The sequence below is a fragment of the Chiloscyllium plagiosum genome, unplaced genomic scaffold (genome assembly GCF_037043375.1).
Source record: "Chiloscyllium plagiosum isolate Xiang-an unplaced genomic scaffold, Cpla_swu_hap1 HiC_scaffold_8, whole genome shotgun sequence".
Classification (NCBI taxonomy): Eukaryota; Metazoa; Chordata; class Chondrichthyes; order Orectolobiformes; family Hemiscylliidae; genus Chiloscyllium; species Chiloscyllium plagiosum.
This window is the reverse complement of record NW_028270146.1, coordinates 106,184,506-106,200,037: the sequence shown is the minus strand read 5'-3', so window position 1 is coordinate 106,200,037 and position 15,532 is coordinate 106,184,506. Positions and strand designations below refer to the sequence as shown.

Genomic DNA, 15,532 nt, shown 5'->3' with positions numbered 1-15,532 from the left:
GGTAGCACTGCTGCCTCACAGCATCAGGGTCCTGGGATCGATTCCCGCCTGTTTGCGAGGAGTTTGCACATTCTCCCCGTGTCTGCGTGGGTTTCCTCCGGGTGCTCCGGTTTCCTCCCACAATCCAAAGATGTGCAGGTCAGGTGAATTGGCCATGCTAAATTGTCCGTAGTATTAGGTGTGTTAGTCAGGGGTAAATATAGAGTAGGGGAATGGGTTTGGGTGGGTTTCTCTTCAGAGGGGCGGTGTGGACTTGTTGGGCCGAAGGGCCTGTTTCCACACTGTAGAGAATCTAATCTAATCTAAAAAGGACTTCAGTGAATCAGATTTTTTTAAATTAAAAAACAATAATAAAATCACCATTTCTGAGTGCGACTTTCAATTTCCAATTTTATTAATTGAACTTAAACTGCAACAGCTGCCGTGGTGGGATTTGAACCTATGCCCCCAGTGTATAATCGTGTCCCTCTGGTTTACTAGTCCAGTGACATTACTGCCAGGTCACCTGTACCCCTTCAGCAATTCAGGAGGGCAGCTCGCCACGATCTTTTCAAGGGCACTGGGGATAGCCAATAAATTCTGGACTTGCCGGCAACACTCAGGTCACCAAGGACGGAATTACTTTTTAAAAATGGAAAATAAAGACTAGCCACTAGCTCATGAACCACCTGTTTTAAAGGCCAAAGGATGAAGACCAGCTGGAATGGGATCATTCTCAGCTCACAGCTCCTCGTACCATTTCCCTTGTGATTGCAAATTCACGATAAATTCCTCTCTTCTTTTCATCTCCTGATTTAAAGATATTACTGGGGATTTTGTTGTGTCCTTCATTGTGAAGACAAGAGGCAAAATGTGTCCAAAGTTAACCAGTGATTTCCTTACAACCTACAATCAACTCCCCATTCCCACCCTCCAGGGAATCAATACTCATCTACTCTTTTCCTTTTAAAATATTTGTATAAAACTACCCATTCCGAGCTCGCTCCCTCTCATGGTCTAATTTCTTCCTTGATTAGCCTTATAACCTTTATGCCATACTCTTATTCTGACCAATCATCTGACCTGCCACGCATTTTTGCACAGCTAAGGAAAAGCATTCAAGTGTGACACTTTCTCTAATTACTTCATTAGTTAACCACAGATGACGTGTTCTCTTATCTTTATAGTGGAACATATTTATTTAGAGCTAAGAGCAGCCAGGAGGGGACATGAGAACTCATTGACAGACAGGATCAAGGAAAATCCTAACACTTTCTATCGGTATATCAGGGATAAAAGAATAACTAGAGTAAGATTAGGGCCAAGTCCCACTATTTACCAGTCCCAGGTAAATAGTGCGGTGAGGAAGGCACCCAGGTAAATAGTGCGGTGAGGAAGGCACCCAGGTAAATAGTGCGGTGAGGAAGGCACCCAGGTAAATAGTGCGGTGAGGAAGGCATATGGCGTACTGGCTTTTATTGGTAGAGGAATTGAGTTCCGGAGTCCTGAGGTCATGATGCAGTTGTATAAGACTCTGGTGCGGCCGCATCTGGAATATTGTGTGCAGTTTTGGTCGCCATACTATAGGAAGGATGTGGAGGCACTGGAACGGGTGCAGAGGAGGTTTACCAGGATGTTGCCTGGTATGGAAGGAAGATCGTATGAGGAAAGACTGAGACACTTGGGGCTGTTTTCATTAGAGAAAAGAAGGTTTAGGGGTGACTTGATTGAGGTGTACAAGATGATTAGGGGGTTAGATAGGGTTGACAGTGTGAACCTTTTCCCGCGTATGGAGTCGGGTATTACAAGGGGGCATAACTTTAAATTAAGGGGGGGGTAGATATAGGACTGAAGTTAGGGGTAGGTTCTTCACTCAGCGAGTCGTAAGTTCATGGAATGCCCTGCCAGTAGCAGTGGTGGACTCTCCCTCTTTATGGGCATTTAAGCAGGCATTGGATAGGTATATGGAGGATAGTGGGTTAGTATAGGTTAGGTGGGCTTGGATCGGCGCAACATCGAGGGCCGAAGGGCCTGTACTGCGCTGTATTCTTCTATGTTCTATGTTCTAAGTAGCGGGAAGTTGTGTGTGGAGTCAGAGGAGATGGAAAAGTACTAAATGAATATTTTTTGTCTTTTTCCAGTATGAATACCAACAATGTTGTTGAGGAGAATATCGAGATACAGGCTACTAGACCAGAATGGGATTGAGGTTCACAAGGTGGTGGTGTTAGCAATTCTGGAAAGTGTGAAAATAGAGGAGTCCCCTGGGCCGGATGCAATTTATCCTAAGAGTCTCTGGGAAGCCAGGGAGGGAGGAGATTGCAGAGTCTTTGGCTTTGATCTTTATGTCATCGTTGTCTACAGGAATAAAGCCAGAAGACCGGAGGATAGCAAATGCTGTCCCCTTGTTCATTTGTGCACTACATGAATAGATTGCAGATATGGGAATAAGCAAGCAGCATTCCATCAAAAACATCCCCCTGGATAATGTCAACATTTCTGCTGTAGAATTTTTATTCCTGAGAATTGGCAAGATTGATACACTATTGGTAAAGTATATCTATCAAATTTTTTTCTAAAACCGTCCTGAAAATTATCCTACACATAGTTTCTGGCACCAGCTGTCTCTCAGGAATTCACAGCGGTAAAATTTACATCAAATTTACTGAAATATTGTATGTTACCTTGTTGGATGGTGCAATTACTAGTGATAACTGGTGGTACCCAGTTTAGCCCTTGTGCCAATACATCTATGAAATAATCCAGGTCCATAAACTCCATTTCTCTAGGGGCATTACACTTTTTCTATCCGAACTATAATTCAGACAAAGCACCATGCAAAAATGAAGGAGAAAATGTTCCAACTTGAAAATGTTGACCGAGTAACATTATGTACCCTGATCAGATTATTCATTGCTCTCTTAGCCTGTGTCATTGCTCAAGATGCACAAGTCTTGAACTCTGCACAGTGTCCAAGTAATTCAGAGAATTGGATTTTAAGTGCTCCAATTAACCTGTACCAGCTCTCATGATGTTTTGAGCCAAAAAACTGTCATCTAAATTATGGCGATCAGAAGAATGCGGTCATGAACAGAGAACGGCTTTGCTTGCCTTAGGGTGGACAAGGTGCCACGTTGCTTTTATTCTGTGCTCTGCAGGGCTTTCAAACAAGACTGGGACATGGATCTCTCTCTTACCATGCAGAGCATCCTCATAGAGTGCATGAACCCCTTCCGGAACAATGACGGCTAAAGCTGTGCCACACAGAAGTCCAGCGCCAAGAACCGTTACCAACTTCAACCTTTCCTGGAGAGGAATAAAAACAAAGAAACACTTTCAATTTTTGAATTACAATAGGGAAGAGTGAGAGGAGATCTAGATTAGATTCCCTGCAGTGTGGAAACAGGCCCTTCGGCCCAACAAGTCCACACCCACCCTCCAAAGAGTAACCCACCCAGAACCACTCCTTCACATTTACTCCTGACTAAAGCACCTAACACTAAGGGCAATTTTTAGCATGGCCAATTCACCTAACTGGCACATCGTTGGATTGTGGGAGGATACCGGAGCACCCGGAGAAAAGGAAATTGAAAACACAGGTAGGGAATTTCTGCCACAAAGAGGTCATTGTGCGCACCATCTCTTACTGGAATTGGACTTTTTTTAAAAATAGTTAGTCAGTTCCTCTTTAAACATTACAAAAGTAATTCAACTTCCAAAGCAATCAATTTTAAGACTCTGTGATCTAATATAAACCAAAGAACTGCAGATACTTGAAATCTGAAACAAAACCAGAAATTGCTGGAGAAACCCGAGGTCTGGCAGGATCTGTGGAAGGAAAGAGTTAACATTTCAAGTATTTCAAACCAATAGCCCTTTAAGTCAAGCAGTTCCTCCACAAAGCCCTTTAACATTCGTGGATTCATCAGGAGTTTGTATCCTTTGCTCAATTCACCAACTTGGCAACCAATGGAAATAACAGATGGTAAGCAGAAAATGTACTACGCCACGGGGTTGCTCTAAATATGACTGAAGCAGTCGCTCAAACAAGCCAAGCAGGAAGTAACAGCTTCATAGACAACTCATGTCTTTAACAGTCTGAATCACAACCTAGTTCCAAGCACTGTATTAATCCATTCAGAAATTAACAGCATCGGCCGTTTCTCTTTGGATTGCATTGTGAACGATAACGGGCAATTCACCGCCCCACTGCTGTTTGAGAGACCTAGCTGCTTGCAAATTAACTGATGCGTTTTCTACATTAAAATGGCAACTACATTGCAAATGTAATGAACTGGTTGAAAAATCAGTTTGGGACATTGTCACGTTGCAAAACACTGTGGAAATGTATATTCTTTCAGATGATATCCCACAGAGAAATTACAAATAAATTGGGTCTGCCATTAGATTGCCACACTGGAATATCAAGGGGATTTTGAGATCCTCAGATTTAAGAGTTCAGTTAAAAAAAAATCTCGAGCTGGTCATTTTGTTACCTTTTCTGAATAATAATGCTCTCCAATGACAAAAACACTTTACTTGAATTGCTGGCAGTGCCACTGGATGTTGGAAGAGGGTTAACATTGAGTATGGAGCTTCGAAATCGACGTTTCGGGCAAAAGCCCTTGACGACCGACTTGACTCTGACATTTTTTACAAACCCACAGACTCCCACAGCTACCTGGATTACACCTCTTCCCACCCTACCTCTGGCAAAAATGCCATCCCATATTCCCAATTCCTCCGCCTTCTCCGTATCTGCTCCCAGGAGGACCGGTTCCACCACAGAACACACCAGATGGCCTCCTTCTTTAGAGACCGCAATTTCCCTTCCCACGTGGTTAAAGATATCCTCCAACGCATCTCATCCACATCCCGCACCTCTGCCCTCAGAACCCCTCCAACCATAACAAGGACAGAACGCCCCTGGTGCTCACCTTCCACCCTACCAACCTTCACACATAACAAATCATCCGCCAACATTTCCACCACCTTCAAATGGACCCCACCACCAGGAATATATTCCCCCCCCCCCCTGCTTTCCGCCTTCCGCAAAGACCATTCCCTCCGTGTCTACCTGGTCAGGTCCACGCCCCCCTACAACCCACCCTCCCATCCTGGCACTTTCCCCTACCACCGCAGGAACTGTAAAACCTGCGCCCAAACCTCCTCCCTCATCCCTATCCAAGGCCCGAAAGGAGCCTTCCACATCCAAAGTTTTACTTGCACATCCACTAATATCATTTATTGTATCCGTTGCTCCCGATGCGGTCTCCTCTACATTGGGGAGACTGGACGCCTCCTAGCAGAGCGCTTTAGGGAACATCTCCGGGACACCCGCACCAATCAACCACACCGCCCTGTGGCCCAACATTTCAACTCCTCCTCCCACTCTGCCGAGGACATGGAGGTCCTGGGCCTCCTTCACCGCCGCTCCCTCACCACCAGATGCCTGGAGGAAGAACGCCTCATCTTCTGCCTCGGAACACTTCAACCCCTAGGGCATCAATGTGGACTTCAACAGTTTCCTCATTTCCCATTCCCCCACCTCACCCTAGTTCCAAACTTCCAGCTCAGCACTGTCCCCATGACTTGTCCGGACCTGTCATACCTGCCTATCTCCTTTTCCACCTATCCACTCCACCCTCTCCTCCCTGACCTATCACCTTCATCCCCTCCCCCACTCACCCATTGTACTCTATGCTACTTTCTCCCCACCCCCACCCCCTCTAGCTTATCTCTCCACGCTTCAGGCTCACTGTCTTTATTCCTGATGAAGGGCTTTTGCCCGAAACGTTGATTTCGAAGCTCCTTGGATGCTGCCTGAACTGCCGTGCTCTTCCAGCACCACTAATCCAGAATCTGGTTTCCAGCATCTGCAGTCATTGTTTTTACCTCGTTGATCTTAACATTGAGTATGCCAATACATACTGAGGTTCCTGTCAGGAACGTGTAAAATAACTACAGTCTGCTCTGATAACGCGATAGCTCCATTCCCACATGATACTGCATTATAGGAAAATCACGTAATAACACCACCATTTAAACTAACGGGACAGGAATCAGGTTATACTCAACACAAGCAAGGAAGGTTCACCTTCAATAAATAATGGTATAAACTTAGCTGGCTCGTTGGTCAAGTGGTAGGATTCTCAGGGGCAGTACGGTGGCTTAGTGGTTAGCACTGCGGCCTCACAGCGCCAGGGACCCGGGTTCGATTCCAGCACTGGGCGACTGTGTGCAGAGTTTGCACATTCTCCCCATGTCTGCGTGGGTTTTCTCTGGGTGCTCCAGTTTCCTCCCACAATCCAAAGATGTGCAGGCCAAGCGAGTTGGCTGGGCTAAATTGCCCAAAATGTTCAGGTCCTGTATAGGTTAGGTGCAGGAGTCAGGGGTAAATAATGTAGGTGAATGGATCTAGGTGGGATACTCTTTGAAGGGTCGGTGTGGACTTGTTGGGCCAAAGGGCCTGTTTCCTGACAGTAGGGATTCTAATTCTGAATTCTTCAATCACATTATAGCTAATTCGCATTGAAGAAATGTGTATTATAGCAGAACCAACCGTACGCGTTTAATCCTTTATAACATATCATCAGGTAATAAAAACTTCAACCACCCTAGTTTGATTTGGAATCATTCATGATACAGGATACATCTTGTATCAACCCACAATGTAGGTGCTTGTCTCCTCAAAACATGGGCCATTGAGGGGAGATTTGACTGACAGATTGGAATAAGGTAGATAAACAAACACTGTTCCAATTAGCTTTTAATACAAGAAAAAGATGGCAAAAATTTCAAGATTTGGGCAAAAAGATTAAGGGTACTGAGAAAACGACTTCTTTAAAAAAAACAGCATGTGGTAATAACCTGGAACTCTTTGTCCACAAAGGTGCTGGAATCAGAAATGATTAATGATTTCAAGAGAAATTTGAGCAGGTGCTAGAAGGACACTAACTTGTAGGACTACAGATGGAAAAACAGGATTGAATGGATTTTTTTTTTTTAAAAAGAAAAGCTTTGCCAACTGGGCCAGCATTTATTGCCCATCCCGAGTTACCATTGGCAAGTTCCTGTGAACTACTGCAGTGTATTTGGTAATGGCAGACCCACAAGGCCAGTAGGAAAGAGCTCCAGGAACTGACCCAGTGACGGTAAATGGTGCTATATCAGGACGGTGAGAGATGTGGAGAGGAATTTGCAGGTATCATGGTAATAGTAGCAGGAGTAGGCCTTTTGGCCAGTCAAGCCTGCTCTGCCATCCATTAAGACCATGGCTGATCTATCCCATCGTCTCAGTGATGTTCAGACCAGTCATGCTGACTGCAGTGTCATCTCTCAGAATGCCTCTCAGTGACGTCTCGGCTGCAGTCTGACTCGAGGAGTGAAGTTGTCCTGCAGAGGTCTCCTATACAGTCAACAGACAATAGGTGCAGGAGTAGGCCATTCTGCCCTTCGAGCCTGCACCATCATTCAATATGATCATGGCTGATCATCCTTAAGGCAGAACAGGATACTGATTATCTCCATAACCCTTGATTCCACTATCCTTGAGAGCTCTATCCAACTCTTTCTTAAATGAGTCCAGAGACTGGGCCTCCACTGCCCTCTGGGGCAGAGCATTCCACACAGCCACCACTCTCTGGGTGAAGAAGTTTCTCCTCATCTCTGTCCTAAATGGTCTACCCCGTATTTTTAAGCTGTGTCCTCTGGTTCGGCACTCACCCATCCTGCCTCCAGAGTGTCCAATCCTTTAATAATCTTATATATCTCAATCAGATCCCCTTTCAGTCTTCGAAACTCAAGGGTATAAAAGCCCAGTCACTCCAATCTATCAGCGCAAGGTAGTCCCGCCATTCCAGGAATTGACCTCGTGAACCTACGCTGCACTCCCTCAATAGCCAGAATGTCTTTCCTCAAATTTGGAGACCAGAACTGCACACAGTACTCCAGGTGTGGTCTCACCAGGGCCCTGTACAGCTGCAGAAGAACCTCTTTGCTTCTATATTCAAACCCTCTTGTTATGAAGGCCAGCACGCTATTAGCCTTCTTCACTACCTGCTGTACCTGCATGCTTACCTTCATTGACTGGTGTACAAGAACACCCAGATCTCTTTGTACTGCCCCTTTACCTAAATTGATTCAATTTAGGTAGTAATCTGCCTTCCTGTTCTTGCCACCAAAGTGGATAACCATACATTTATCCACATTAAACTGCATCTGCCATGCATCTGACCACTCACCTAACCTGTCCAGGTCACCCTGTAATCTCCTAACATCCTCCTCACATTTCACCCTGCCACCCAGCTTAGTATCATCAGCAAATTTGCTAATGTTATTACTAATACTATCTTCTATATCATTAATATATATTGTAAAAAGCTGTGGTCCCAGCACTGATCGCTGCGGTACCCCACTGATCACTGCTTGCCAAACCGAAATGGAGCCGTTTATCACTACTCTTTGTTTCCTGTCAGCCAACCAACTTTCAATCCAAGTTAGTACTTTGCCCCCAATACCACGCGCCCTAAGTTTGCTCACTAACCTCCTATGTGGGACTTTATCAAAAGCTTTCTAAAAGTCCAGGTACACTACATCTACTGGATCTCCCTCATCCACCTTCAGAGTTACACCCTCAAAAAATTCCAGAAGATTAGTCAAGCATGATTTCCCCATCATAAATCCATGCTGACTCTGACCTATCCTGTTACTACTATCCAGATGTGTCGTAATGTCATCCTTTATAATAGACTCCAGCATCTTTCCCACCACTGAGGTCATGATGACTGTGGAGAAGTCTCCCAGAACTCTGCTGTGATGACTCTACCTGCGACGCATTTTCAAAGAACTGTGTACCCAAACCCTAACACACTGTTTGACAACGCTACCCAGGGCCCTACTATGAACTGTATAAGTCCTGCCCTTGTTCACTTTACTAAAACACAGTACCTCGTGTTTATCCAAATCAAACTCTATCTGCTACTCTTCAGCCCATTGGCCCAATTGATCAAGATCTGTTTGTAATCTTAGATAAGCAAACATTTTCTACAAATATTAATTTCCACCTTTCGCTACCCAGAAGCAACACCTTTTTTAATCATTCAATTGTGGAGCATTGGTATCGCTGGCTAACCAACATTGATTTTCCATGCCTAGTTGCCCTTGTGAAAGTGGTGGTGAGCTACCTTCATAGAATAGAATCAAAGAATTCCTGCAGTGCAGGAGGCCATTCAGCCCATCAAGTCCACACTAACCCTCCAAAGAGCATCCCACCCAGATGCATTCCCTATCGTATCCCTTTAACCCTTCATTTCCCACAGCTAACCCACCTAGCCTGCACATCCCTGAACGTTATAGGCATCCCTAACACGGCCAATCCACCTAACCTGCACATCTTTGGACAGTAGAGAACGTGCAAACTGCATACAGACAGTCGCCCACAGATGGAACCAAACCCAGATCCCTAGTGCGGTGAGGCAGTGGTGTTCACCACGCCATCCATTTCTTAATAGAAATCCATAAAGATAATTTAATATTCATACATTCTTCCAGAATGCAGAAACAATTGAACCATTTCTGCCTGTGGTTTTGGGTTCCACACGGTCAAACTGACAGTCAACAAATAAAAAGAAAGAATCACTGGTTAAAATGATTCAGAACCACTGCAATCCATCAGTTATTAGGGTGGGAATTCCAGGATTTTGATCTCGTGACATTGAAGGGATGGCGATACCTTTCCAAGTCAGGATGGTGAGTGGGTTGGAGGGGAACTTCCAGGCGTTGGTGGTGTTCCAATGTATCTGCTGAGCTTGTCCTTCCAGATGGAAGTGGTCGTGGGTTTGGAAGGTGGTGTCCGAGGATCTTTAGTGAATTTCTGCAGTGCATCTTGTAGATAGTACACACTGTTGCTAATGAACGTCGATCGTGGAGGGAGTGGATGCTTATGGATGCATGCCAATCAAGTGGACTGCTTTGTCCTGGATAGTATCAAGCTTCTTTCGTGTTGTTGGAGCTGCATCCATCCAGGCAAATGGGGATTATTCCATCACACTCCTAACTTATGCCTTGTACATAGTGGACAAGCTTTAGGGAGACAGGAGGCAGGTGACGTGCTGCAGGATTCCTAGTCTCTTATCTACTCTCGCATTTATGCTGTTGGACCAGTTCAGTTTCTGGTCAATGGTGGTCCCGAAGATATTAACACTGAGGCAATCATTGGTGGCAACGCTCTTGAGTGTCAAGGCCAATGGTTAATTGTTCTCCCGTTGGAGATGCTCAATGTTTAGCCCTTGCTATTTGCCACTTATCAGCCCAAATCTGTGTAATGTCTAGGGCTTGCTGTACTCTGAAATGGACTGCTTCTGGTGAATACAGAACGTTAAAGCACAGAACAGACCATTCAGCCCAGCTGTGAATGAACTGGCCCATTTATCCCACTCGCCCTGTAACATTAATGACAACTACACACTATAGGAACGGAGAACTGATGGAAACCAGCCATCAGACTCCAAAGTGTTTTAAAATGGACGACAAAATCATTTGTTTACAAGCAAAATTACTACTACTGCCACAGCGAAACCAGGCATTGGGTATTAGATACCAGGCAACATACTTGCAGACAAATTTCATAAGCTATTAAGCTACTACGTCATTAAGGAATATGGAGACAGTGTAAGAAAATGCCACTGAGATGATCAGCCATGACCTAGAATGGTTAGGTAGGCTCGTATCATTGCCCACCTTTCCCTCCGCTACATTGATAACTGCATCAGCACCACCTCATGCTTCCACGAGGAGGCTGAACAGTTCATCAACTTCACCAACACTCCAACCTTAAATTCACCTCGACCATCTCAGACCACCTCCCTCCCCTTCCTGAACCTCTCCATCTCCATCAACGGGGACTGGCTCAACACTGACATCTTCCACAAACTCACTGACTCCCACAGCTACATGGACTACACCTCCTCCCACCCTACCTCCTGTAAAAACACTATCTTTTATTCCCAAGTCCTCCGCCTCCACCATATCTGCTGCCAGGAGGACCAGTTCCACCACAGAACACACCAGATGGCCTCCTTCTTTAAAGAGTGAAATTCCTCTTCACACGCGGTTGAAGATGCCCTCAACGCATCGTATCCACGTCCCGCACCTCCGCCCTTGAACCCCACCCTTCCAACCGCAACAAGGACAGAACCCCACAGTCCTTACCTTCCACCCCACCAACCTCTATATACATCGCATCATCCTCTGCCATTTCCACCACCTATAAATGGACCCCACCAGGGATATATATCCCTCCCCACCCATATCCACTTTCACTAAAGACTGTTCCTTCCCTCGTCAGGTCCACACCCCCCACCAAACCCCCTTCCCACCTGGCACCTTCCCCTGCCACCGCAGGAATTGCAAAACCAGCGCCCACACCTCCCCCCTCACCTCCATCCAAGGCCCCAAAGGAGCCTTCCACATCCAAAGTTTCACCTACACTTCCACACGTCATTTACTGCATCTGTTGCTCCCGATGTGGTCACCTCTACATTGGGGAGACAGGACACCTACTCCCAGAGCACCTTAGAGAACATGTTCAGGACACCCGCACCAACCAACCCCACCGCCCCATGGCTGAACATTTCAACTCCCCCTCACACTCCACTACGGACATGCAGGTCCTGGACCTCTTCCATCATCACTCCTTAACCATCCTAAGCCTGGAGAAAGAATGCCTCATCTTCCGTGTTGGGACCCTCCGATCCCAGGGCATCAATGTGGATTTCACCAGTTTCCTCATTTCCCCTCTCCCCCCACCTTCTCACAGTTCCAACCTTCCAATTCAGCACCGTCCTCATGACCTGCCCATCTTCCTTCCCACCTATCCGCTCCACCCTCCTGTCTGACCTATCACCATTGCCTCCACCTCCATCCACTATCACACTCTTAGCTACCTTCCCTCCCAGCCCTACTGCCCTCCCATTTATTTCTCCACCCCTGAGGCTCCCAGTCATATTCCTGATGAAGGGAATAGGCCCAAAACTTCGATTCTCCTGCTGTGCTTTTCCAGTACCACATTCTAGGATCAATGAGCTGACTGGTCTACTTTTTGAGAGGCATCTTCGCCCATCACTAACATTGCCTGTAAATATTGCATGGACAGGCAACAATAAATGTATTACTGCTAGCGTAAAACCTACTCTGAAAAGTGCAGTTATGATAAGAGAGTTCCTCAGGAGAACTGAAAGATGTGCTCTTTGGTTAGAATACATCACAATGTCTGTAGAGATGATTAGAATAGGCACAACAATAGTGGATGATGGGAACATTGTCAGGATTATATTGATGAGCTAGCCTATCATGTTTAAATGAACATATGAGCAAGAAACAGGAATAGGCCACTCAGCCGTCGAACCTGTTCTATTATTCAATAAGACTACAGCTCATCTGATTTTGACCTCATCTCTACTTCCTGTCTATCACTGATAGCCTTTCATGCCCATGGTAATCAGGGATCTACCTACCTCTACCTGAAAAATGTGTGACGACTCTGCATCCACTGCCTTTTGAAAAAGGGAATTCCAAAGACTTTCAACCTTCAGAGATAAAAAAAAGTTTCCCCGTCTCAGTCATAAATGGGTGACCCTTTACTTTTAAACTATGACCCTTAGTTCTAAAGTATCTCAAGTGAAAACAGATTTTTTGCATCCACCTGGCCAAGTCCCCTCAGGAACTTGTGCATTTCGATAAAAAGAACTCCAAACCTTTTGGAGAGTTGTAGAGGATGACTGCAGAATTCAAGGGTGCAGAAGGATTTATATGTTTTGATGCATAACTTACAAATAGTACGTAGGTATAGCACATAATCAAGAGGAGCAGAGAGTGTGGTGCTGGAAAAGCACAACCGGTCAGGCAGCACCCGAGGAGCCGGAGAGTCGACATTTCGGGCATAAGCCCTTCATCAGGATTCCTTATGCCTTAAACATCGATTCTCCTGCCCCTCGGATGCTGCCTGACTGGCCATGCTTTTCCAGCACCCCACTCTCGACTCGGATCTCCAGCATCTGCAGTCCTCACTTTCTGGATAATCAACAGGAGTTATGGGCTGCTAGTTTCTCTTACAAGAGGAGCTGAAATAAAAGGATATTATGTGCTGCAGGGCATTCAAGAGAGAACATCTCGAACGTTGTGCAGTTTTGATCTCCTCAGTTAAGGATGGATAAAAATATGTTTGGGATGGTTCTGAGGATTAGACTGGAACAAGCAGGTTGTCTCAGAGAAAAGATTAGACAGACTGGTTTGTTTCCAGTAGAATTTAAAAGAAGGGGTGAATTGATTGAAGTGCAGAAAATTCTGAATGTTCTCAAATGGTTGCCATGGAAATGGCTCCTGCTGTGGGTGAGCTCAGAACCGGAGGCACTGTTTAAAAGTTAGGAACAGCCGACATATTTGAGGACAGAGGGGAGTCTTCATTTTCTCTCGGTTGTCCAATACTTCCCAGGAGCTGAACAATGATGCCATGCCCTTCGTAGCCGGCAACACATTATCGATGAGGATGAGCACCTCACCAAGCTCTTCCCCATGCCTCCACTTCTCGCCTTTAAACCACCAAACTTCAAACAGATCGTTGTTCGCAGCAAACTGCCCAGCTTACAGGGTAACATCAACCACAACACCATAAACCCCTGTCACAGCAGCCACTGCAAGACGTGTCAGAGTGTCGACACAGATACCACCATTACACATGGGGACACCTCCCACCATGTACGCGGCAGGTACTCGTGTGACTCGGCCAATGTTATCTATCTCATTCGCTGCAGGCAAGGATGCCCTGAGGCATAGCGCATTGGTGAGAGCGAGCAGAGGCCAAGACAACTGATGAGTGGACACCGCACAACCATCACCAGGCAGGAGTGTCCCTTCCCAGTCGGAGAACATTTCAGCAGTCCGAGACATTCGGCCTCAGACCTCCGGGTGACCATCCTCCAAGAGACTTCAGGACGAGCAATTACGCAACGTGGCCGAGCAGAGGCTGATACCCACAGGAAGGCCTCACCTGGATCCTTGGGTTTATGTCACACTACAGGTGACCCCACTGCACTATACACTCTCTCTCACACGCGCGCACACACACACAAGCACGCACACAGTCCGACATATACTCACGCAGACCCTCTCTCATATGCGCATACATGCACTCCCCACACACACATCCTCTCACAGGCTTATACCCCATCACTCATACACGTACACACACTTCCACACACACACACCCACACCATGTCTCTCCTGCATGCGCACACATAAAAGTTTATGGGGTGAATTTGTATTCGCAGGATTACATTTTATTTTATTCAAAAACTGCATAAACCCATGGAAGGATATAGGTTTGCTCGCTGAGCTGGAAGGTTAGTTTTCATGAAAATGAACCTTCCAGCTCTGTGAGCAAACCTACAACCAGAACATCAACCTGAGCTACAAATCTTCGCAAAACTCGCTAACACCCATGTAAGATTCTATAAGCCCCACTTTAGGAATAGAATTGACTCAACGTTGGTACAGACTTTACCTTCACCCATTTAATGCATTGTCTGAGCTGAGATAACACCTATTAGATAAGCTGATGCCACTTTGAGAATGTAATTCTGGGATTTATATATTAAAGAACCTAAAACAGCATTTCCCATTCTAAAAGATGAAAGACTCAATCTAAATTTGTTTAAGAACTGTAACTTGGTGTTGTATGATTTTTAACCAAAGTTGTTTAATATATCATTACAGCTCCATGACAGTGTAAACCCTTTTGTTATAAATCTTGCGTCATATGGTCATGTTCCACAACCACCTGAAGAGGCAGTGCCTTGAAAGCTAGTGCGCCCAAATAGACCTGTTGGACTATAACCTGGGGTAGCGTGATTTTTAAACTTTGTCCACCCCAATCCAACACCAGCTCCTCCAAATCTTGCCTCTTAGTTGAGAGACTTTGGAATCCTGCTTTAGGTGCCAATGGAAGTGGGGTCATTGAGTATTTTTAAGACAGATGGATAGATTCTTGCGAGGCAGGGAATGCAGGGTTGGAGGGGTAGACGGGAATATGGAATTCTAAACACAAACAACTCAATTCTTACCTTATTAAAAAGCAGACAAGACTCAAGGGGTCAAATGGTCTACTTCTGCTTCACTGCGTATATTCATATGCAAAAGGCAGAGGCACCTGTGCTCCTGTGCCCTGGGACCCCTTGCTTGCCTCAGTCACACAGTCCTGTCCCTGATGCCTGACAATAAGATCCTATCTAAAGATGTTCCACCGACACTCTCATTCGTTTGGCCGAACTGGTCCTCACCCTTAACAATTTCTCCTTTGAATCCTCCCACTTCCTCCAGACCAATGGGGTACCCATGGGCACACGTATGGGCCCCAGCTATGCCTGTCTCTTTGTTGGCTACGTAGAGCAGTTGATCTTCCGTAATTACACCGGCACCACTCCCCACCTCTTCCTCCGCTACATTGATGACTGCATTGGCGCCACCTCATGCTCCCGCGAGGAGGTTGAGCAATTCA

The 15,532-nt window shown here is 45.8% G+C and overlaps 1 protein-coding gene across 1 annotated transcript in view; it reads right to left on the bottom strand.

The window, feature by feature from the left end:
* Positions 1-15,532, bottom strand: part of slc39a9 (solute carrier family 39 member 9) — a 45,985-nt gene that overhangs the window by 17,196 nt on the left and 13,257 nt on the right. Inside the window, exon 2 of the mRNA XM_043698406.2 lies at positions 3,177-3,285. Coding sequence (XP_043554341.1) covers positions 3,177-3,285 — 109 coding nt within the window. The remainder of the gene's footprint in view (positions 1-3,176; positions 3,286-15,532) is intronic.